At 53.9% G+C, this 23999-nt stretch overlaps 1 protein-coding gene across 1 annotated transcript in view; it reads left to right on the plus strand.

The window, feature by feature from the left end:
* LOC112407536 (beta-galactosidase-1-like protein 2) overlaps positions 1–23999 on the plus strand; it is a 34916-nt gene that overhangs the window by 245 nt on the left and 10672 nt on the right. The window contains exons 2-9 of the mRNA XM_024756881.1: positions 1424–1637; positions 2465–2578; positions 2897–3166; positions 5173–5266; positions 6590–6705; positions 8237–8426; positions 18828–18920; positions 21591–21672. Of these exons, the coding sequence (XP_024612649.1) occupies positions 1424–1637; positions 2465–2578; positions 2897–3166; positions 5173–5266; positions 6590–6705; positions 8237–8426; positions 18828–18920; positions 21591–21672 (1173 nt within the window). The remainder of the gene's footprint in view (positions 1–1423; positions 1638–2464; positions 2579–2896; positions 3167–5172; positions 5267–6589; positions 6706–8236; positions 8427–18827; positions 18921–21590; positions 21673–23999) is intronic.

Here is a 23999-nt window from a genome sequence, read left to right on the forward strand (position 1 = left end):
GCTTGAGCCAGGGACGCGGTGCCTCAGTTACAATTGCACCGCCAAGGGGTCTGAACTCTTCCAGGTCTCCTCAGGCTGCCTCTACTCTGACCCTGTCATGGGGGAGGGGAAATTAACCACTCCAGTATATGGATGTTTGAACAGAGGAGGATTTCGGTCACCTGTTAAAAGCATCTCTATCCCTTATAGATTTGAGAAATTAGAAGTCCTGTCTCTGCCCAGTTATTTTAAAAACAGTAGGACTTCTCCAAAACACTTCCCTGTAAACTATCTCCTAGTTTTCACAGGGGGGTCCTTGCACGAACAGACACCCAGGAGGTTACACCCAAGAGATGTTTGTTGTGTTAATTTATTGGAATTGAATTGCAGGACAGCCCTGCTGAAAACGTGCTGCCGTTCCCTTGAGCCTGGGCTCTGGAGTCAGACTCCCCTGACCTTTGATTGCCAGCTTTGCCTCCAGCTGCAGCTTAAAGCAAAATCGCTTAAATTCTGCCTGTTTCCTCCTGTAAATTGGAGAGAATAAAAGTTCCTCTCTCATAGGATAACTGGTGAATCAAGTGAGAGAATCCACAGAAGGCTCGGAATAGACTGCAGTAAGCGCTCTCATCCCACAGACGAGCACAGTGAACTGCAGGGAGGTTAAGTGTCTCGCTCAACTTGCACATCTCCTGACAGACTTTAAAATATTTAAATCATGACTCGTGGTAGTCAGTCAGTGCCGATTACCAGCCGTTCCCTGTCTGCCTCTTCCAGGTAAACGGCAGGATTGCATCTCCCTTTGCCAACATTACAGAAACACATAAGCAAAGAACAAGTCACTGAGGTTTCTCCCAGGATCCCAGAAGTCCCAGCTTCATCAGCTCCACAGTAAATGTCCTGTGGCCCATCCTCTGCTTTATCTGAACATTTCCATATATATTCTTCTCACCCAAAGTCTGTCGTCTCTTTGGCGCTGGAAAGGCCTGTCATTCCTGGGAATTAAGATCAGCCAGGCGCCGTGTGAGTGAATGCTGTCTATGGCAGGGGGACAGGGTCGGCTGCTGCAGGGCCATGACAAAGTGTGCATCCCCACGTCACTCCCCAGTACTACCTCCCCCTGGGAGGACAGAGGAGGGGGCCACTGAGGCCAGGGTAGAGTGGGAGACCCAGTGGACAAGTCTCTGCAGCTGGAAACCTAATCCCAGATGCTTAGTGACCTGTGGCAAGTAGTGGGTGAGCAGGGGAAGAGGGGACCGGGGCAGGGTCCCCGGGAGCCAAGGTCATCTCCGCCTCAGGTGTGTCCAACCTCACTATCTGCGAGCAAGGTGACGCTCCGTGTCCTCTGGTCCTTCCACTGTCTCCTGGCTGGTGTCTCGTCACCCAGCTCCGTGGTCCAAAGCCCAGGGGGGATTTCTAGGTGATGCCCTCCTGTCCTCACAAACAGGGAAATTCATCCCCGCAGGACAGGAGGAGCAGCTGCCCGTTCTCTCCAGGCCAGCAGAGGGCAGGGGAACCTCCAGCCGCCAGGCCTCGGCCGCGTGGGGCCTGCGGATCATTTCCGGTGCAGTTCTGCTCAGCTCGGATGCAGATCTCACTCCTCAACTTCACACCATTACAGCATCGTCACGTTATCAACATCACCATTTTCTCAGGCGTTGGTAAAGAGCCGTATACACAATACAAACGTAAACAACACGCCTGGACAGTCCACTGGTTACCTTCCTCATGCCTCACCCAGATCACGGCCCTGAGGCCCTCACACTATTCTGGTCTTTCCACAGAAAATCTGGAATATCACTGTTTTCCATTTTGTCTATAAATCATCCTGTGGGTCTAATGGGTTGTAAATTCTTCCACGGGCTTTAAGGTTGTCAGAGTCAGAAATACACCTGATTCATCTCTCTCTCCTTGGTGCGTTCCTGGCATCAAGCAGGAACTCGATGTTTATTGAACAAATAGAGAACAACTGGAGAAAAGCTATCGTCACCCATGTGATACTGTAGCTGGCGGCCAGTCCCATGCAGGAACGGGCAAGACACATCACCCGAAGTCAGCTAGACACTAAGAACTCGGATGGACCCTCAGGGAAGCGAGGTGAATGCAAAGGCAAGCTCGCAGGGCTGTACACGTGTGACCCCTTCATAGAACATTCCAGAAATGATGCTGCTACTGAGATGGAAGCTGGGATTAGACGGGGGAGGAGAGGAGCCGCCATCAGGGGTGCAGGAGGCTGTGGGGAGGGAACAGCTCTGCACCGGGATCATGCGGGCGGCCACAAGGGCCACCGATGTGAGACAGTCGCGTGGAACTCTGCACACGCTGGTGGCACCTGGACGAGCCCGGGTTGTGCCCGCACGTCTCACACTGCTGATGCCGTGTGTGCCAGGAGCCAGTGTGGGGCACTGGGGACCCCACGAATGTCCACGTTACAGCTTCCTGTGAAGCTATACTTACTGCAGAATAAACACTGTTTCCCATTCCACAGGCCAGCGAAACCGCACTTCCCGGACCCAGCCTCCCGGTCCCCGCTGTCAGGGCAGCTGCTGTTTGGGGCCACGCAGGTGCCAGCAGGACACGGGAGGCCTGAGAACCGGGCACGGTGGGCGGGGGTCCTTGCGAGCGGGCTCAGGAACCCCCCAAGGCCCCGGAGCTTTCTGGGGCAGGGGGAAGAGCAAGACCCCTGGGGCCGTAGCCTCGGAGACGGTCACTGTTCGCCCTCCCCGCCCCATCCCCCAGCAGTGTTCCCCTGTACAGGTCTCGTGGGCCAAGGATTTGGCTTCTATTCTGTGACAATGGAGAGCGCGGATGGGTGCTGAGCGGGGAAGACCTCAAAAGATCTGCTTTTCAGAAGCCATGTCTGGTAGAGGGGCGGGGCCGTCCTGAAGCTGGACGCCCCGTTCAACTGCTGCCCCTCCAGCCAGGAGGGGGACCACGGGGCCTGCCTGCAAGGGGCGTGGGGAGCTGCCAGCGACCCGAAGACGGGGACCCCGAGAGACAAAGTGGGTGTGGGTGACGGTGAGCGGGGAGCTGAGGAGGACTCCGGGGAGACAGGGGAGATGAGAGAGCAGCAGCAGAACCGCAGGTTGGTGGGGGAGGTGCCGAACTGCATCGTCAACAGGCCGAGACGGTGCCCGCTGGAAACAGCCGTGTATCAGGGCCCTCGGGGAAAGGCCGGCTCCAGCACAAGGTCAGTCTGTCCAGTCCGGGGCTCCCTGCTGTCACCTCCCGTGGAGCTTCCCATCAGCTCTCAGGGCTCCTGGAGGGGTTGACAGTCCCCTGGGATCCAAGGATCTGTTCTCACTGCCCGCTTTTCAGACTCTCCACTCTTTCCCCCGTTCATTGATGCTTTGCTGGTCTACATGTGAATGAAAGAGTTTTCTGTGTGTATAAGCCCTCAGATACTTTTTTTTTTTTAAGCAGACGTCTTCTTAGAAGCCCGTATGATTTAAATTTATTTATTTATGGCTGTGTTGGGTCTTCGTTTCTGTGCGAGGGCTTTCTCTAGTTGTGGCAAGCGGGGGCCACACTTCATCGCGGTGCGCGGGCCTCTCACTATCGCGGCCTCTCTTGCTGCGGAGCGCAGGCTCAGTAATTGTGGCTCACGGGCCCAGTTGCTCCGCGACATGTGGGATCTTCCCAGACCAGGGCACAAACCCGTGTCCCCTGCATTGGCAGGCAGATTCTCAACCACTGCGCCACCAGGGAAACCCCCTCAGATACTTTTTGAACAGTGTGTTTTTTTGTTTTTTGTTTTTTGTTTTTGCGGTACACGGGCCTCTCACTATTGGGGCCTCTCCTGTCGCGGAGTACAGGCTCCGGACGCGCAGGCTCAGCGGCCATGGCTCACGGGCCCAGCCGCTCCGCGGCATGTGGGACCTTCCCGGACCGGGGCACGAACCCGTGTCCCCTGCATCGGCAGGCGGACTCTCAACCACTGCGCCACCAGGGAAGCCCCCAAAACAATTTTAATGTTTCACTTTACGTCACATCTCAGATGCATACATTCAGATATTAACAACAAATTCAAATGACAAGGCTAGTTCTCATTTCTGATTAGTGTCACACTGTTTATATTTGAAATCTGTCTGTCGCGGAGAAAGCATGATGTCTTGAGTGACCCTGTCTGCTCACCCCAGAGCCTGCCCTTCACAGGCCACTAACCTGTCCACGGCACCTACTCAGATGTAGCTCCAGAAATTCCCCCACTGTCTCTCCTGCTTCAGTGATTTTTCACTCTCTTTGATCACGATCATGTCAGTGTACCATGCTGTGGTTTCTCCCACCTGGAAATGAAAACAGGGCATTACCCTCGACTCAGGGTCATGAGCCACCAGCTACATTCCCATTTATTTATTCCTTCTTCCAGCAAATATCCATGAACGAGACTCATCTGTATCCACCGAGATTCCTCCACCTCCTCTAACCCGTTCCAGTCTCCCCAAAACACCCCCCCCCACCTGCCTGCATCACAGTCACCAAAGTCTTATGTGGTGTCTCCACCTGCACGTCTCCTTGATGGCTCAACACCCCCCTGACCAAGCTGGGCTTCTGGGACTCCAACACGGAAGAGCAAAATAGGATTCCAGGTTGGATCTGTTTCTTTGACGTTAAACTTTGCTTTTCGGTGCTTTTGTTATTATAATCATACACAATGGCCTGCCTCAGGGAACCCTGCCCTGCTGCGGGAATGTTAAACTGAAGTGCCTTTGTTCAGCTCACAGGGAGACAATCTGACCCTGCCCACCTGTGAATGGCTGCAGAAAAGAAGAAATTAACACATCCCCTCCTGGAAGCTGGCCAAGCTAGGCAAAACCAGTGGCCTTTTTACTTTACTTCCTCACCTCCTCCCCCTCTCTGTTCTATAAAAGAAACTGGCATCCCAGCATGATGGAGTCCTTCTTGGATCCTCTTGATTTCTCTCGCCCCACAAACGATCCAGGAATCCAGACTCGTCTCCACGCCAGCTGCCACTTGTCTGAACAGCAGCACCTGGCACGCGACCCCTGCGGTAGCCCCCGGCCGGGTCTCCTGTTTTCCACTGCTGCCAGCTCCTGGCACCTGAGTGACCTTTTAAAGCGTAACGGATGCCACGCCCAGAGCCTGCCCCCGTTCCGTTTCTTTGAGTCAAAGCTCTGCCCCCGAAGGCCTGCCTGACCTGGCCCTGGTTCCTCTGCCTCCCCCCACCCCCTGCAGTCCTGGAATGCCAGGCGTCACCCCTGCCCGAGGCCTTCGCACTCGAGGTCCTCTCTGCTTGTCTGGCTGCCCCTTCCTCGCCACCTGCGTGCAGGTAATGCTCCTCGTTCAGGTCTTTGCTCAGCGATGCCTTCTCTGTGAGACCTGCTCTGCGCACCGCCCCCCCCACCAGTGTTCCTTTGTCCGCTTCATTTATGCTCTGGATCTACTACCTTTGAGACAGGCTGGGCCCTGGGCCCTTTGCTGCAGGACCTGCACCTGGACAAACATCTCTAACAACAGATACAAAGAAACTATAAGGGACTAAAAATAAGTGCAGGGCCATGCAGGGGGGCAAATTATCAACCACAAGATACAAAAAGGCCACAAACCCAACTGCCACTTCTGAGGTGTTGGGGGCAAAAGCAGGGTCCTGTGCACCATCCCTGCACACACAGCACCAAGCGGGCGGGCAGACCACCTAAGCCCCGCCTCCGGCCGGACCCCTGGACCTGCCCCACCCTCACCCCATTCAAGGGAGCAGCAAGGGCACCTGTTACTTGTTCTCGCTACCTGGGCTGCAGAGCGAGTCCCAGTCAAGCCTTGCCTGAATTCCTCGCGTGGCCTCTTATCAATTTCTGTTGATTAAAGAGCCTGGGGTCAGTATCACCTTTGAACACACTTTATGGTTTACTAATTAATTTGTTGATTTTTGTTATCCTTCTTCCTCAGCTGGAACAGAAATTTCAGAGGGAGGGGATCTTTGTCTGTTTTGTGCACTGATACTTCCCAAACACCTAAAACAGTGTTCAGCACACAGTGGACATGAAAAGTTGTGGATTCCTTCTTAATGAACGAAATGCTGTTGAATCAGACCTTGGCTTTTCAGCCTGAAAAGTGGCATCTTGGCGGCTCCAAGGCCAGCACTGAAGGCAGTGCATCCCTCGCAAACACACAGGCCCCTCCCAGCCCCAGCGACGTGCCTTTGGGGTGAGAGGCCTTGACTACCCATCTGAACTTGGATCTGTTTTCCTTTTTCTTTTTCCAAGGACAAGGACTTTCTACTTTCTTTTCGTCCAGGGTTGAAATTGCACTCATTTAGTCCCAGGAATTCCCCCTGTTCTTAGTGTTTTGGCTCAAGACTCTTCAGCAACTTGAGTAAAGGAGCTGGAGGGGGTGAGGGCCCAGGGCCCACAGGACTGTTCTGACACAGAAGGCCCATCCTGCATCTTGTCCTAGTGACTTGAAGGGAGATTTTGTCACGTGTTTTCCTACAATTCGGATACACTATATTTAAGGCATTAACACAGTGCGCTCAGAAATAAGATATGCCAATGAATGAATACCTGATCTATGAACCTGTTTGTCACCTTTAAAAATCAAAAGTTAAACAGCCGATGCCGTTAATTTGACGTGACTATTTTGACTTTTTCTGGAGAGTCGCCCCGTGCTGACTCCAAGCGAGCAGCTCTTCCTCTCCCGGCTCCTCGTTCACACCTGCTTCCCACCGGCAATGCGGGCTGCGGGAATTCAGGGCGGGTCTGCGAGCTCTGGGTCTGTTGGAGTTCTGACTCAGAGTGGTGGCCTGAGGATATCAACGGGACTTCATTTTTTTAAGAAAACATTTTTTTTTCTATTTTCTGAACCCCTGGCATCAGAAAGGCAGCCTGTGCGGTTTATGATCGCCCTGTATCAGGTACGATCTTCCCACACACCCAGCCAGCCCACTTTGTTTATAGCCCCATTAGACAGTTCACTGAACTGTAGCCTCCATGCCCAGTGATTTGAGTATTTCCCGGTCGGCTTGGGGTCAAGATCAATCAAGCATTTTGCAAAGGACTGTCTTGAAGGTGTATCTTGCTACAATTTAAAAAACCCAGTCTTGTCTCCTCAGCAAACACATCTGGATTAGAGCTACCTCTGCACACCGTCCTGCTATCACGAAGTCCAGATAAAGTAAAACTGTTCTTAAACCGTGAGTAGGGTGTGTCTACAGGTCTACACTTCCCAGCAGGTTAAGGCGTAATGATTTTTTCTTTAGCACTGAGTTATTTACATTTATCTCTCATAAGTAAAAACAAAGGACACAGGGCTGGGCTAAGGATTTCAGGGTTTTTATAGCCCATGTTAACAAGTTTAAGCTAATATCTGAAAAAAAGAGGAGATGCTGGTACTGCTTAAATAACTTAAGGATGCCATGGTGTTTAATGGACTGTGCTGTTCACTGCTCAGCAATATCACCAGGAACCAGGGCCGACTGGGCCGGGGGTGGGGTGGGGGGGGCGTGGCTGGGGTGCGCCTCCGTGGGTGGAAAGGGGACTAACCTTTGACACCTTCCCCATATGTCTCATGGGCCACCTTTTATCCCAATTACACCAAAATACCTTCATCATAGTCTTAACAACTATCAGGCAGTTATGGCTTAAAACGTGGACAGAAGGTACTGACTTTGGAGCGTTGGCGAAGGGGGAGAGACTGCTCTCGGGATTCCCAGGGGCGGCTCTGGCCCTGCTGTCAGCCCCAAGCGAGCCCCTGCCACTGCGCTAGGCCTTCCCCCCTTTGTTTGTTCATTTGTTTTTTTCTCTCCTGGGTTTCATTTTTGCTACCTGACTAAATATTTGCTGAATGCTACAAAAAGAACCCTTCACACTAAACTCGCCTTGTTTTGTTCCAGAAGTAAAATCTCATTGTATTCGTAGCAGCTTTACAAGCGCAGGATATGGTTTGAAAACATGCAACGGTGTGTGTGTGTGTGTGTGTGTGTGTGTGTGTGTGTGTGTGTGTGTGTATTTTCTAGAAACTCTGATGCTGTGAAGAAACATCAGCCTCCCTAGAAAATGTTTCAGATTTTCTTTCAGTAAAATCTGAATTCTGTTCTTGGGATTAGGTGGGTTTGTGATTGCTAGAAAGCATAAATTTTGCCCACATATTACATAGCCTCCTTTGTGACATAATTTTGTGCCAGAATAAGAATTTTATTCATCCTGGGCGAAGGTGTGGCTGGAAACGGCAAGGGCCTCCGTCTGCCACTCTCCGGCGTGTCCTCGGGCTGCAGGCAATGAGCACTGGGGGGCGGGGCGAGCAGCGGCCTGTTGCCCCGGCGACCAGCGCGCGGCCCCGCCCTCGCGCCGAGCTTCCGCTCAGAGTCAGGGCTGGAAAGCAAGCGGGTCCAGGTGCAGCGGACGCGGAATGCCCAAGTGGAACGTCCGGCGGAGGCCCGGCCGCATGCTTGGACTGCTCCTGCTGGTGATCTTGAGCTTACTGGTGCTCCGCAGGTGAGCAGACGCCCTGTCCTGCACACCTGGTTTCTCGCCTCCCCTCGCGCCGGGGGAGCCGGCCCGGGAGCGCGCGCACAGCCGCCCGCGGAGCCCGAGTCCCCACGGGGACGGGCCTGTGGTCCCGTCTGATCTGGAGCGCCGGCGCCCGATCCCTCTGCGCCCCCAGTGCCCTGGGTGACGCCAGGCGCTGCGCTCCCGGTCCCCGGGCGTCTGTACCCAGGGCTCCCCATCCTTTTCCGCGGGAAGTCCGCAGACCTGGCCTCAGACCCCTCTCCGACAGTCCCAGCTCTGTGCGCCCCTAGCCCTCTTGCTGAGCCCCAGATCCCCAGCTCTTCTCCCAGGTCCCCACATTTACTGCCAAGCCTGCTGCGAGGCTTCTCTGGTCGGCAGAGGCCAGAGCTCCAAGGACTCCCAGCGACGGTCCATCTGGCCGGCCCAGCGCGGTCACGGGTCCTCCAAGCTTCTCGCTTTGGGTGTAGTTGCTCCGTTCTCGGATTGATGTGTCTTCTCTCTCCACTCTTCCTCCGGTCACCAGGTCACCCCTTCCCACTCTCCCCCCTCCCTTACAAAGAGTTGTCTGGGAGTGCGTTTAGTGATAGAATGATTTACCCACTGCCTGTGTGGGTGCCCGAGCCTAGAATTTTCCTAAACTGTGTCTGTGACCCTATTTTTGAGGTCGATGCCTGGCACTTTCCATATTCAAAACCTCCAGTGTTGCTGGCAGGCCAGCAGCGACAAGGGCTTTGGCCGGGAAGTTAGTATGGAGGCTGCAGGCTGAGCCCGTGGACCTGCGGCACGCACGCCACCCTCAGCTTTATCTTCTTTCTGCTCCCCTCGTGACTCCTCTGGACTTCCTCTGGGAGATAGGGACATTCGGGAGGGAGAGAACTCTTTCCATTTACGCCTTTCCAAGACTTAGGCGTCATCTCTGTTTTGGAGATGGGGAGGGTGTCACAGGGTTGTTGGGAGAAGGAAATGGTGCTCTTCTCCATCTGGGCTCAGAAAACTTAGGAGGCATCTTGTTTGACCAGTCGTTCCCAAGACTTTTCCATCCTGTCTATGATCCCAGTCCCTCCTCTTTGAGGACTGGCCCTGGCTCTTGTAAAGACACAAGGCTGATGCACACCCCAGAGGGATTCCTCAGAGGAGACGCAGCAGGAGCCTCTGGCGTACAGCCAGGTATCCAGGAGCCCACACCCCCAGGGAGAAAGGCCCGAGGTGTGCGAGGAGCATGTGCGTTGTTGTTGGAGGTCAGGGATATAGCAGCCCATGCAGGGAACCCAGACAGGTCACCATGAAGGGTGGCTCCGAGGGACTTGAGGTGGGCCAGGTAGTACACCCTGACGGTCCGCAGGAGGAGGTGCGGGAAGGAGGCTGGTACTTGTGTCTGGAAGGACAGAAGGTGCAGAAGCACGGGCTCTCGCAGGTGAACGGCCCTGGCTCTTGTAGACACAAGGCTGATGCACACCCCAGAGGGATTCCTCAGAGGAGACGCAGCAGGAGCCTCTGGCGTACAGCCAGGTATCCAGGAGCCCACACCCCCAGGGAGAAAGGCCCGAGGTGTGCGAGGAGCATGTGCGTTGTTGTTGGAGGTCAGGGATATAGCAGCCCATGCAGGGAACCCAGACAGGTCACCATGAAGGGTGGCTCCGAGGGACTTGAGGTGGGCCAGGTAGTACACCCTGACGGTCCGCAGGAGGAGGTGCGGGAAGGAGGCTGGTACTTGTGTCTGGAAGGACAGAAGGTGCAGAAGCACGGGCTCTCGCAGGTGAGCGAACGTGTCCCCACCTGGTGGAGTGGCCGCAGGAAGGGTAGGTTGGGGGGCGGCTTGTGGGGCCACCCAGGAACAGCAGCAGAGGGTGAATGGCTGTGACTCACAACCTGGAAGAGTTTTGGCATGTTTAGGAAAGACGTGGCTTTTCCTGCTGTGCTGTCTTTCTCAGCAGGTAAGATAGAGGCCAGAGAAGCTCTGAATTAGTTCAGGGCCACGTCTTAGGGTCCTCTGGAATACTTGTCTTCTGGGCTTCATTTGGACTGTATCACCCTCATGGATGACTTTCGCCCAATTCCTGCTGTCCAGCTTGGGCTGGACACCAAGGACTATGTCTGGAGGCCAGAGCCAGCACCTTCTTTTTTTTTTTTTTTGCGGTACGCAGGCCTCTCACTGTTGTGGCCTCTCCCGTTGCGGAGCACAGGCTCCAGACGCGCAGGCCCAGCGGCCATGGCTCACGGGTCCAGCCGCTCCGCGGCATGTGGGATCTTCCCGGACCGGGGCACGAACCCGTGTCCCCTGCATCGGCAGGCGGACTCTCAACCACTGCGCCACCAGGGTAGCCCAGCACCTTCTTCGTTGTTCCCTCTTCCTGCCTTACGCTAAGGTGACCGGGTCATTAGCTGAGTGGGAGCCCAGCTCCCAGCTGTTGTAGGGAATGTGGGTGTAGCCAGTGCGATAGAGGTCACACAGGGACTGGCTGCTCAGCCAGCGGCTTTGCCCCTGAGCTGTCAGGATCAGAAGGCAGGTGTCTGGGTGGGGGAGGGGCTGCTGGGTTGGGCTTTTGTTTTTCTTGGGCTGGTTCGTGGTCAATCACAGCTGTTTGATTACATCATATCCAAGAAACAGGAGGACCAAGATGACTTTTGAGGAAGATTTCAACCTTCGGCTTTTTAGTTTGAACGATGGTCTTAAAAAAAATTTACCTTCACTGCAGTATAGTGGTCATATTAGTGTATATATGTCACGCTGGGTTTTGACGTCTGCACCCGCCCACCTGTGGAGCTAGCACCGCGGTTACCATAGTGAAGGCATCCATCAGCCCAGAAAAGTGCATGTGCCTCTTGCATCTCTCTGCTCCCGCCTCCCCACGAACGCTGATGTGTTGCTTTCGGCCACGGGATATTAGTTGGCATTTTCTGGAGTTTATAGAAGTGTAATCCTCTGTCTTGGTTGGCCTCCCCCTCTAGCGTGTTACTTGGGATCCAGGAACCTCGGCCCTGAGCCTGTCATTCTCCGCTAGCACAAGAGTGCCTGCTGGGCATGGCTCCCACTCAGGACTTTTCCTCTCAGCATCAGCGTGTCACTGAGCAACGCTCCAGGAGCTCTGCGTCTCTCCAACCCTAGACGTTAGCTGGCAGAGTCGGCAGAGGGGAGGGCCGCCAGGTGGGCACCGGCCTCCCGCCTCCCACCTCCCTTGGAAGCCTGTCTCTTAGCTGCTTCTGCCCTGCTTGTCTGGGTTCCAGACCCCCGTTCCTCCCGTGCCTCTCAGGCTCCTCGGCGAGGGCAGGTCACTTAGCCTCGGAACCAGGCTGCTTTCTGTGGTCCAAATCACGGCCGGTCCCGTCCTCTGGGGGCATGTGCACAAGGTCCCTTCCTGGGCATCTGTGAAGTCACTGATTTTATGAGCTTTGCCTGTTCTGGGCACTGATCTGTGTGGGGTCTGAGTCATCGCCCCTGGAAACACTCCAGCTCTTTGAGCGCCGTCCCTCTGGTGTTCTGGCAGTGAAGCTTACAGCCTCTGGAAGTGTCACCCCTGACAGGCGTGGGGAAGCGGGGAGGGGCAGGTTTCTGAGCCCCTGTGCCGGAGGAGAGGGTGGGCGTTGAGAGTCGGAAGGGGACCCAGTGTCTCAGTGAACACACGGCCAGTGGAGGTGTATTTGTGATCAAGGGACCGGGGTGCCCAGGAGACCAGCGCTAAGAGCTCCAGAGCCTTGGTCCCCCAAGCATCAGGACATGGGCCAAGGAGTCCTCTACCCCTTGGGGCGAGGAAGGAGCCACCAGTGAAGTAAAAGCACTTCATCTTCGATGATGTGACCCTGACCCCCATCGTATCGCCTGGAATGCTCTTCTGATGAAGAGGCAGGAGATGCCGGGGCTGAGAGAGACCGTCTCAGAACGCATGGGGCCTGCAGAGGACCCTGGAGCCCAGGCCCTGCCCTGGCACCCAGCAGCGGGGTGTTTGCAGCCCCCTCTGCACTCGGTTTTACCTTTTGCTTAAATCGATTGCTCTGGACGTTAAAGGCCATTGAGAGGGAGTCCCCTTACGTGGTGCCTCCCCTGGGATGGAAGGACTGGGGATCCTTAGAGGCTCACGGTAACGAAGCAGACGTTTCTCAACAGGGCTCCGTGGACGGAGACCCTTGGTGGGTGCCCTATGCTCCCACCCTCACCCTCCGAGGGATGGTTAGCAGGGCTGTGCCTTTCAAGAGCACACTGCATTGTTCTTGCAAAGGCTATTTTGTGGGTAGGTAATCTAGGAAGAGGATGAAATCTTCAAATAATATAAATGGGAAGATAAGGCCCCCTAGTTCTGGCCCCTGGGCACCCCTCTCCCTGCCCAGAGGCTTCCCTGATCACAGTTTCTCTCCAGAGTGCTCTGTGCACATAGAGACAGCTGTAGACGTTACCCTGTTGGTTCGTTGGGCTCATGAGTTATTTAAACTGCCCCCTTCTGAAGAGCATCCATGGCTGCAAACCAAGTCATAGTGAATATCTGTTGGAGATTTTTCCGTACATAGAATTGCTGACCATATGAGATACTCATTTTAAATCTTGATCGACATTTATAATAAGTAAGCAAATAGCACATTCTATTTCTGTTGGATCAGCCTGAGCTCTGTAGGCTCAGGAGCAAATTCCGTTTAATCTGTGTGGGTAGAGTCTTTGTGTCCTGTAAGAACTAGCCCAGCTCTCGTCTATCTTGGTAGGTAAGTCCCACGTGTTGGATTTTAAAAACCCATTTATTTACAATACGTTGTGCCCTGTTGAATGAAATCCTTTTGTTCTGATTCCGTGAGTGTCTCTGAGATCAGAGTCTTGTCATCAGGGGCGCCTTGGGGGTTAGCTAACAGAGCTTTCCTCTCTTGGCACTTTTTCTATTTATGATGCTGTCAATGGAAATTTTCCCCAAAGTGAGAGCACAGTGTCATGTGGCATCCGGTCACTTTTTGTTGTTGGTTGATTTCGAATGAGGAGTTTTTATTGCTGCACAATTGGGTCTCAGGGTTTCCTCTAGTAAACGCTTGTTCACATACAAACTCCTGCGGGCTGTAGAAGATGCTGCCTGGCTTGGCCAGCTGGAGCCCGGGTGCGTGACCCATTCTTGACCTACCAGAGCCTTCTAGGAGGGAAGGGCAGAGGTTCCAGGCTTACAATGGTGCCACAGGCTGCAGGGTGCTGCACGATGGCCAGGCATCTCTGCAGAATGAGCCACTCGCTTTTGGATGGAAGGCCCCAGCCCTTTGGAAATATTAAGCCCTCTCCCAGCAAATCAGGAGCCAGAGCCTTGGGCCCAGGCCAAGGAGCACATGCAGGAAGCCAGGGCAGACCTGGGGACAGTGTTTCATTTCCTGGGGGCTGAAGCTCGTGGGGCTCTAGGGTTGGTGCAAGAGGCAGTCTTCTGGGTTGGGGACGTTAGGGGCGCTGGCCGGGACCGGAGAGTGGGCGGGCCCCTCCTTGGGCCCCCAAACCTCCCAGCTGAGGGAGGCGTGCACAGGGCTGAAGGCTGGTGAGACCTAAATACCCCCGAGGGGGCAGTTCATGGGGTCCAGCCGAGGAAGCTGGACCTCATGGGAGCCTGTAGCCACATCAGAATCTTGAAAGTGATGAGGAGAAATTTGTGTTTTAGACGCAAGTGAGGAGGTTTCTGTGTGTGATTATGTCTTCTGGGCAGTTTAACATGTCCGTCTGGGTGAGGGTCTCCGGCATGGCCACGTGGATGGGCAGAGTGTTTTCTTGGTCAGCATCTTGATATGAAGGCCTGGACCCAGATTCAGTTGAACATTTGCTTAGGGCAGCCCGAGTGGGGTCACAGTGTACATTATGTATGGAACCAAACTACTGATGCCCGGGACCAGTGAGGACTCATGTTCTGGGGATGGAAAGAACTGCTTCTGCAGGTTCCTACCTCGAGTGCCAGCTTGTCCACACCCTTGTTAGCCTGAAATTGTGTGAGCCTGGCCTGGTCGCCGCTGGAGGCCACACGTCCCGGGAGTTGACGATGCTATCTCTGCCGTGTCTGGTTGCGGCGATGCTGTCCTGTCTGGATCTGGACACGTGCGTACGTAGGACGGAAGACAAGGGGCTGGCTGTGACGCAGTGTGAGGCCTGCCGGTTCCACCGTGACCTCGGTTGTAGTCAGTGTCTGCAGCGCTCACAGGGACGCCCTCTGGCTCAGCTGGGACGTTTCAGAGCGGTCCTCATCAGCCTCCTGCAAGGAGGTGGCGGGATCTGCCCTTCTGCCTCCCACTGCCCTGGGAGACCCTCTCCGAAAGCGGAGGATCACTTCCTGGGCTCACCTTACAGGAAGGAGGTGGTAAGCTTGTCACCTGCACATCTGTCCGTTTTTTTTTTGTTGTTGTTGTTGTTTTTGCGGTACGCGGGCCTCTCACTGCTGTGGCCTCCCCAGTTGCGGAGCACAGGCTCCGGACGCGCAGGCTCAGCGGCCATGGCTCACGGGCCCAGCCGCTCCGTGGCATGTGGGATCCTCCCGGACCGGGGCACGAACTCGCGTCCCCTGCGTCGGCAGGCGGACTCTCAACCACTGCGCCACCAGGGAAGCCCCCATGCACAAAACTTTTTAATGTTAAGTCACATGTATCTTGTTTTTCCTTTCGTTGCCTGTGCTTTTGGTTCCACCTCCCAGAAGTCATTGCCAGATCCAGTGTCATGAAACTTCTCCCCTGTGTTTTCTTCTAAGAGTTTCAATGTGTTAGCTCTTACATTTAGGTTTGTGATGTCCTTTGAGTTAAGTTTTGTAGATGGTGTAAAGTAAGGGCCCAGGTTCGTTTTTTGCACGTGGATATCCAGTTTTCTCACCACTGTTTGTTGAAAAGATGACTGTCCTTTCCCCATTGAATGGTCTTGTCATCCTTGTAGAAAATCTTTTGGCCATACGTGTGAGAGTTTATTTCTGGGCCCTCTATTCTATTCCATTGGTCTGTATGTTTGTCTTTTTTTTAATTAATAAATTTATTTATTTATATTTTTGGCTACGTTGGGTCTTCGTTGCTGCGCACGGGTATTCTCTAGTTGTGGTGAGTGGGGGCTACTCTTCGTTGCGGTGCGCGGGCTTCTCATTGCGGTGGCTTCTCTTGTTGCGGAGCATGGGCTCTAGGTGCACGGGCTTCAGTAGTTGTGGCACTTGGGCTCAGTAGTTGTGGCTCACAGGCTCTAGAGTGCAGGCTCAGTAGTTGTGGCACACGGGCTTAGTTGTTCTGTGGCATGTGGGATCTTCTTGGACCAGGGCTTGAACCTGTGTCCCCTGCACTGGCAGGCGGATTCTTAAGAACTGCACCACAAGGGAAGTCCTGTATGTTTGTCTTGAGGCCAGTAGCACACTGTTTTGATTACCATAGCTGTGTAGTAAGTTTTGAAATCAGCAAGTGTGAGACCTCTAACTTTGTTCTTTTTTTTTTTCCAACATTGCTTTGGGTATTCACAGTCTCTTGAGATTCCATGTGGATTTTAGGATGGCTTTTTCTGTTTCTTCAGAAACACTGGAGTTTTGACAGGGATTACATTGAATTTGTAGGTCACTTTGGGTAGTACTGACATCTTAACCATATTAAGTCTCTCAGTCTATGGACACAGGATGTCTTTCCATTTATTGGCATCCTCTTTAATTTCTTTTGGCAACATTTTGTAGTTTTCAGTGTCTAAGTATTTTGCCTCTTTGCTTACACTTATTCATAAATATTTAAATCTGTCTGATGCTATCGTAAGTAGCATTCGTTGGTAGTGTATAGAAACAACTGATTTTTTTTGTGCATTGATTTTGTATCCTGCAGGTTTGCTGAATTGTTTATTAGAACTAACAGGTTTTTTTTTTAATCCATTCTGTAAATCTGTTTTTGGTTGGGGAGTTTAATCCATTTACATTTAAAGTAGTTACTAATAGGGAAGCACTTACTTTTGTTGTTTGTTTTCTGTATGCCTTATAGCTTTTTTTCTCCCTCATCTCCTCCATTACTTCCTTCCTTTGTATTTAGTTGATTTTTTAATGACAAGTTTTTATTCCCTTTTTTTTCCCTTTTGTGTATCGTCTACAGATATTTTGGTCGTGGTTACCATGGGGATTATATACACTGTCCTGAAGTTAAGACATTCTATTTTATATTTATACCAACTTACCTTCAATCACATACAAAAACTCTACGCTTTAAAAGCTCTGCCCCTTTATATTATTGCTGTCACAAATTATATTTTTATATATCATGTACCAATTAATGTAGATTCATAATATTTTTATGCACTTGTTTTAAATCCTGTAAAAAATAAGAAGTGGAGTTATAAGCTAAAATTACAATAATAGTGGATTTTACATTTTTTCACATATTTACCTTTACCAGAGAACTTTATATTTTCATTTGGTTTTGAGTTGTCATCTAGCATCTTTTCATTTCAACTTGAGGAACTCTGTGTAGCATTTCTTGTAAGGCAAGTCTAGTGGTGTAATGAATTCCCTCAGCTTTTATTTGTCTGAGAATGTCTTAGTTTCTCTTTTACTTTTGAAGGACAGTTTTGCTGGATATAGAATTCTCACTTGATAGGTTTTTTCCTTCAGCACTTTGAATATAGTATCCCACTGCCTCTGTCTTACAAGATTTCTGATGAGATATCTACTGAGAGTCTTATTAGGGATAGTTAGCAGATATTTGGTCCTGTCCAAAATGTTCATAAGACATTTGGTCCACACTAACAGGGCTTTGATGTTTGGTTCTGTCCAAGACCATTTGGCACGGACCAAATATGCTCATGGATATTTTGGATAGAACCAGATCTTTTGGCATAAACTAAATATCTTATGGAATGAACGTCTTATGGATGTTTTGGACAGGACCAAATGTCCTGCAAGGTTGGGGCTCCTTTGTACATGTCTCGTTGCTTTTCTCTTGCTCCTTTTAAGACTCTCTCTTTGTCTTCTGACAGTTTGATAATGTGTACTGGTGTGGGTCTCTGGTTTAATGCTACTTGGAGTGCACTGAAGCTTCTTGGATTTGTATATCCATGTCTCCTCCATTATGTCTTCAAATAATCTCTCTGCCCCCTTCTTCTCCTTTTGGGGTTCCCGTAATGAGTATATTTGTCTGTTTACTGATTTGCATAAGTCTCTCAGGCTCTCTTCACTTTTCTTCATTCTCTTTTCTTTTTGCCTGTCAGACTCAGTAATTCAAAATGACCTGCCGTCAAGTTTGCACACTCTTTCTTCTGCCTGTTCGAATCTGCTGTTGAACTCTTATGGTGAATTTTTCTATTTAGATAATGTACTTTTCAGCTCCAGAATTTCTGTATCGTTCTTTTTTAAAATCATTTCTGTCTCTTTATTGATATTCTGACTTTGTCCGTAAGTCCTTTTCCTGATTTCTGTCCATGTTTTTCTTTAGCTCTTTGAGCATATTTATGACAGCTGTTTTAAAGTCCTTGTCTAGTAAGTTAAGCACATGTGTTTCTTTAGAGACTATTTCTAGCTTCTTTAGAGACTGTTTCTAGAGATTTATTTTGTTCCTTTGAATGAGCTACGTTTTCCTGTTCCTTTGTATGCCTTGTGTTTTTTGGGTGAAAATTGGGCATTTATAAAAACAGCCCTCTCTCCCAGTGTTTGCTGTCTTCTGGGGACACCTTTACTATTTAGTGGGCTCCTGAGCCTTGAGATCAGCCTGGGGTGCAGGCTTAAGATCTTTTCAGATATTTTCTTGGCATATGTCCTGTCTGGCCTGTGTGTATGCTTTTCTTCCTTCCTTCCTTCCTTCCTTTCTCCCTTCCTCCCTTCCTTCCTTTGTAATCCTTTGCCCCCAGGCATCCATGGGTTTGTAGTCCCGCTGAAATGTGTACATGCTGTGACCCATCACTGCCTTCTGCAGCTTCCAGCCTGAGGTCCAAACTATGCCAACATTTTCTGTCTGACCTCAAAGTCAGATGAGACAGAAACTAGTCCCCTGGGGAGCCTACAGACAGCCCAGAACATTGCAAACAAGTTCCATCTTGCTCCTTCTGTCCTCAGGGAGGGAACTGGAAATAGGGATGCGTCCTTTTGACTGCACCATGCTACGCCAGGGAGGGGGTGGGACAAAGGTGATCGAAACCATGGAATCTTCTACCATTTTGAACATGTCTTTTTCTTGATTGGGTATTCACTCATTTGCTTAAACATTTGACTTGTTTCCAGAGCTCCTATAAAGTTATTTCTGTCAGCGTGCAGTTGTTTGTTTGATGTTTCCATAGGGGAACGAGGGCCTGGCGCTTCCTACTCCCTGTCTTACTGACACCACTCAATTATATACCAAACCTTTTGAGACTTGCGCTTTCTAATGGGTTGTTTTGCTATAATTGGCAATAAGTGTGGTGACATTAGCTAGTACGGTTCCCACTGCACACTCAGCTCTGATTGTCCTCTCTTTTCCCAGTACAAGCACGGAGGGCCCATCGTTGCTGTGCAGGTGGAGAATGAGTATGGTCCCTACAACAAAGACCCTGCCTACATGCCTTACGTCAAGAAGGTAAGAGTCAACTTGGGTCACCTCTTCGTGGGGTGTTCTGGGCTCTGGTGCAATGTGAGGGTCTGATGTCACCCAGCACCATTTATTAATTGGTGAATCTTTTCTCCAGACCTTTATTCCAACAGGGTCCTCGCTTATTTGCCCTCTGTTGGCTGAGTTTAATGGGGATCACAGTGCACATGGGGCTGAGAGTAATGGAACTACCTTGATTGAGGGCGATGGCTGGAGGCCTTCCTGGAGGGGTGGGTTGCTCCTCTCACTCCAGCACCCAAAGCAGCGGCCCCACTGTCAGCTGCACATTGGCTTCATCTGGGGAATCGTTTAAACTCACTGTGCCCAGGCCATATGCCATCCCATTAACTAAGGGTCTTGGGGGTGGAGCTCAGACATCTGATCCCAGCGTGTGGGTGGCTGGGAGCCCCTGACTGTGTGTCAGAGCAGGGAGGGGCAGGCCCAGGGCAACACTTAGAAGAACAGGTTTCTGCTCAGAGGTGGTTCCTGTCACTTGGTGAATGAGACCTGGAATAAATTGCATTCATTTTTCTAAACCTTCACTTCCTCTTCTGTGCAGCTGGGCTAACGAGAGGATTTACCTCTCCACATTGTGCGTGCAGTGAGGTTGCAGACGCAGTGCCGTTCCAGCATCCAGTGAGCAGTCAGTAAACAGGACCGTGATGTTATCAGCAACACCGGTGTTTTGTACTTGGAAGGGTCGACCCCTCTGTGAGGCGAGGAAGCTTTAAGTGGCCTCAGTGACTCCACTAATTTAATTAGGGCTGCTCCGGCCCCTGGTGTCCTGGGTGGCATCCATTCTGCTGTCACAGGCAGAGTTGTGTCCATCTGGAATTCCTTTAGTCCCTGCAGATGGCTTGTAGGTTCTTACCCACTCTCCCCTGCCCCCCACCCCCCCGCAGAAGCCCCCGTTGTAGGGGCAAGGCTGTCTCTGGGGAGGATGGTGTTCCTGAAGCTGGATGGGGAGAGATCAGTCCTGACGGTCAGGCCCAGTCACACCCTGGCCTCCTCCTTGGGGTTGGCTGGAAGGAGCCCGGCCAGGGCTCAGGCCAGGAGGGCATCTACTGCCCCAGCACAGACCCCGAGACTCTCCTGGGCTGGGCTTCCCCAGCAGGTGCTCACTGAGTCTCTGGGCTGCAGAGAAGGAAGCTGCCCTGCTGGGGATGGGCGCAGCCCCGCAGAGACCTCCCCTGCCCAGTCGTGACCCTGGTGTCTGGGAAGGGGTGCATGTGAGACAGGTGGACAAAGGGACGCCTCTGTGGTCGCAGATGGACGGCCTGTCAGAGCCGCTCAGCAGAAGACTGCAGGGCTCCGGGTGGAGGGGCCGGGACCCCAGGGCAGCCCACCCCTCCCTGCGTTGGTCCTCGCTGCAGCCATGTGCCCGGGGAGTTGGGAGGGGCGCCTTGGAGGGTGCGGATCACAGGATGAAACCGCAGCGGGAATGCGCGTGATGCTGGGGCCGACCGGCGTCCTTCCCCGGGAGCGGCGGCCGCGGCTCAGGAGCAGTCGCCATCATCACTGAAGCCCCTGGGAGGATGTGCCCTGAGTCGTGTGCAGCTTCCTCGGGGCCCTGCAGATGTGGGACTGTCTGCGTAGGACGGCCACGGGCAGGGCACTTTGCCCTCTGAGCCTTAGGGTCTCCACGCGCACAGCAGAGGTGGGAGCGTCCTTGTCTTGGCCCTGTGGGGAAGCAGTGAGGTGGTCGGCACAGCCCAGCTCTGCCTGGCGGGTGGCAGGTGCTCGGGGGCAGCGACTGTCCCTCGCGGTGCAGGCGGTCAGTCTCTGCCCCTAGGAGATGGACTTTGTCAAGTTGTGTTCCCCCCACCCCCCAATGCCGTGCACAGGGGGGCCTGAGCAGGGTCTGCTGAGCATCGGCGACGGGCTGGCTGCTTCGATCCTGCACTGGCCTCCCCCGACTGAAGTCCTGAGAATGAAGGCCTCTCTGCTGCGTCCTCACGGCCTCCGGGAAGATGGGAGCCTTAGTCACTGCTCACTGCCTCACCTCTTTCCAAAGGAGTTTGGTTGAAATAAGCAGTCTTGTCATAATACCTGAGGAAGAAATGTCGGGAAGGTGCCCTTGCTGGGGTTTCTGGTCCGCAGGCCTCAGGCCCCATGCGGAGCCCGACGGGGATGGACTGGCTCAGGTGCGCACCTGCCCGCCAGCTCTGGACGCTGCAGCCCTTGTCTCTGAGCCTCCTCACCCTGCAGTGAAATGTCAGGTGTGAGGCTGACCAGGACGGCCTGTGCAAGGCGCTCGCAGGGACGCCTGCATGATGGTGATTGTTCCTGAGCCACGGCTGCTGCTCCCAGGGAAGGACGCCGGTCGGCCCCAGCACCACGCGCATTCCCGCTGCGGCTTCCTCCTGTGATTTGCACCCTCCAAGGCGCCTCTCCCATCTCCCCGGGTGCGTGGCTGCAGCGAGGCCCAACACAGGGAGGGGTGGGCTGCCCTGGGGGTCCCGGCCCCTCCACCCAGAGCCCTTCAGTCTTCTGCCTGGTGGCCTTGCCGAGTGGCTCTGACAGGCCATCCATCCGGGACCAGCAGCCAGCTGCCCAGCGCCCCTCGGGCCTGACAGCCTGCCGCGTGGTGAGAGTTCAGCGTGTGATGTGGCAGGAGGTTTGAGGAACAACAGGTTGGCTCATCTCACTCCCCCACAGGCCTTGGAGGATCGGGGAATCGTGGAGCTGCTCTTGACCTCACACAACAAGGACGGCCTGAGCAAGGGGATTGTGGACGGAGGTACCTGCCTGGAGGCTGTGTGCAGGGATGGGGACAGGGGACGGGACGGTGGCCTGGCCTGGCTGTGCTCCCTGGATGGCCTTAGCCACAAAGGAGTCTCTGATGCCTGTTCTCCTGCGTGCGTGGGGCTGGGCCCCAAAACTCAGGGCCTCGGGGCTGGAGGGGCTGCGAGAGGTGGGCTTGCATAGCCGAGTCGCTGAGCACCAGGGACACTCAGGGCCCTGCAGGACACGGGGCAGCGGAGTGGGCATTGGACACGGTCCTACAAAGAGGGCCGGGCAGACCAAGTGCCGGGTGTCCCGTGGGGACAGCTCACTCAAGTCCTGCCCGGGGCTGCACAGCCCACAGCGCCGGCTGGTCGTCTGGGCGGTGGTGTCCGGGGGTGAGCGCGTGTCTCTTGTCCCGCGTCCCCGTGCCTCTGCTCCGCCTCTCTCCCTGTTGCTGTGGACTCCCCCACCTGGCACCGCTTCCAGGTCAGACGCCCCCACCTGGAGCGAAGCCCTTTCTCCTCCTGCCCTGCCCATGTCACCTGATTTCCCTGCCCTGGGTCCTTCCCGCCCGCACACGCCTGTGTAGCTGTTTCCTCCTGAGAAGCCCCCCGACCCGTTCCCCACAGAGCTGTCTCTCTGTCCCCGCTTGTAACCACTCTCCCCGCGTCCACGCTCACTGGCTCCCCGGCCCCTTTCCTGCTGTCTTAGGTCCTGTGGTCATCTCTCCGCCGACACCACCCTTTGCAAGGTCACAGTGACCTCCACCTGACACATTTAAGTTGTCGTGCTCATCACCTCTGACCCGTCTGATGGGGCCTTTGGTCCCTTTTCTTCTCACTGGGGGTCTGGGGCACCGTTTCTCCGACCTTGACCTCGGGCAGCTCGGGCAGCTCGGGCAGCTCGGGCAGCTCGCTCGGTCCTGTTCTCCTCCCGACAAGTTTCCCGTCGTGTCCACGCGGTGGCGCTGTGTCCCCGTGGCGGCTTCCAAGGCTCCCCGCGGTCTGCCTGTCGGGGTCGGGTCAGGGCCTGGGAGGGGCTGTGGGGCTTGAGTCCTGCGGGCGGGACCCTCTGGAGGCGGGAGCACGTTTTAGCCGCGACGTCCGCACAGGGGGCCTCCTGGGCTGCTGGTCCTCACGCCCCGTCCACCGCAGGCCCTGCCTCTCACCCCGACCCCGGCCCCTGCCCCACGCCTGCCACCTGGATTGACTTTGTTCAATTAGTTAAAAATGTGATTACAGGAAGGCTTTCACAAGGTATGAAAGTAAAACCTTAGAGATACTTATGAAGAAGCCTCGCCTGCCCAGGAGTGACCATTCTGAGCTATAGCATTCCCTCCTGGCTCTTCCTCCATGACTGTAAATACCACACACAGAGAGCTCTGTACTTAGGGACGTAAAACCCTTGTTCCGGTTGAGGGCTCAGGTCTCTCCTGCCACCCTTGCCCCACAGCTTTCCTGGGGCAGGCCCCCCCCTCACGCCCCCCGCCCTCCCCAGCCCTCATGGATGCGATGCTCGGGGCCTGCGTTTCGACACGTAAACGCGGCCGGGCGCTGCGACCGTTGTTCTGGACAGTGTGGTCGACTCGCTTCCAGTGTAGTTATCTCATTGGTTTAACTTTCCTTTTAAGTTCTTTTCTGTCCCTCCTTCTCCTTGTCTCTCTCTTAAACAAACACTTTACCAGCAGCTTCCAAACCCCCATCATGGTGTTTTCAGGCGCCTCTGTGTGTCGGATTCTGATCCAGTCCAATGGCACCGGCGCCCCACTGTCCCCAGCCTAATGGCAGCCCGGGTCCCCTGGAGTGCCACGTCCTGGGACGTTGAAGCTGTCGTCCTGTCGTTTTCTGCGATCTGCTGTCGCTGCCAGAGGACGAGCACGTCCTGTTGTGGGATTCGGGTTCAGGGTGTCTGAGGGACTCGCCCCTTCGTGGATCTGACGCTTGTGGTGGCCTCTCCCTGCTGTGCTGTCCTGTCTCTTCTCTGCTTTGCTTGTTTCCTTCTACCTTCTGGGTGACCGCCTCAACTTTCTTCCCCCAGTCCTTTTGTTTCCTGCATCACGTTCTTCGTGGATACATTTCTTTTCTCACAGCGTACTTGCCAGCAGCTGTGACCAGTGGTCCCCGCTGTGGGGAGCCAGGAGTGGGGCTGGGAGGGCTGTCTTTCGTGGGATTGACTCCGGAGGGGAGCCCTTTGGGCCGTCATGGCGGGTATCTGGGGGCAGGAAGGGGCAGGAACCGCCTCCTGAGCTGTCCTTGTCCCGTAGGCCCTGGTGCCTGGGGCCGCCGCGCTTGGCTTTCCTGGGGGGCCGGCCACGGGGCGGTGGGGAAGGTGGAGGGGGGT

The sequence above is a fragment of the Neophocaena asiaeorientalis genome, unplaced genomic scaffold, assembly GCF_003031525.2.
Source record: "Neophocaena asiaeorientalis asiaeorientalis breed wild unplaced genomic scaffold, Neophocaena_asiaeorientalis_V1.1 scaffold424, whole genome shotgun sequence".
Classification (NCBI taxonomy): Eukaryota; Metazoa; Chordata; class Mammalia; order Artiodactyla; family Phocoenidae; genus Neophocaena; species Neophocaena asiaeorientalis.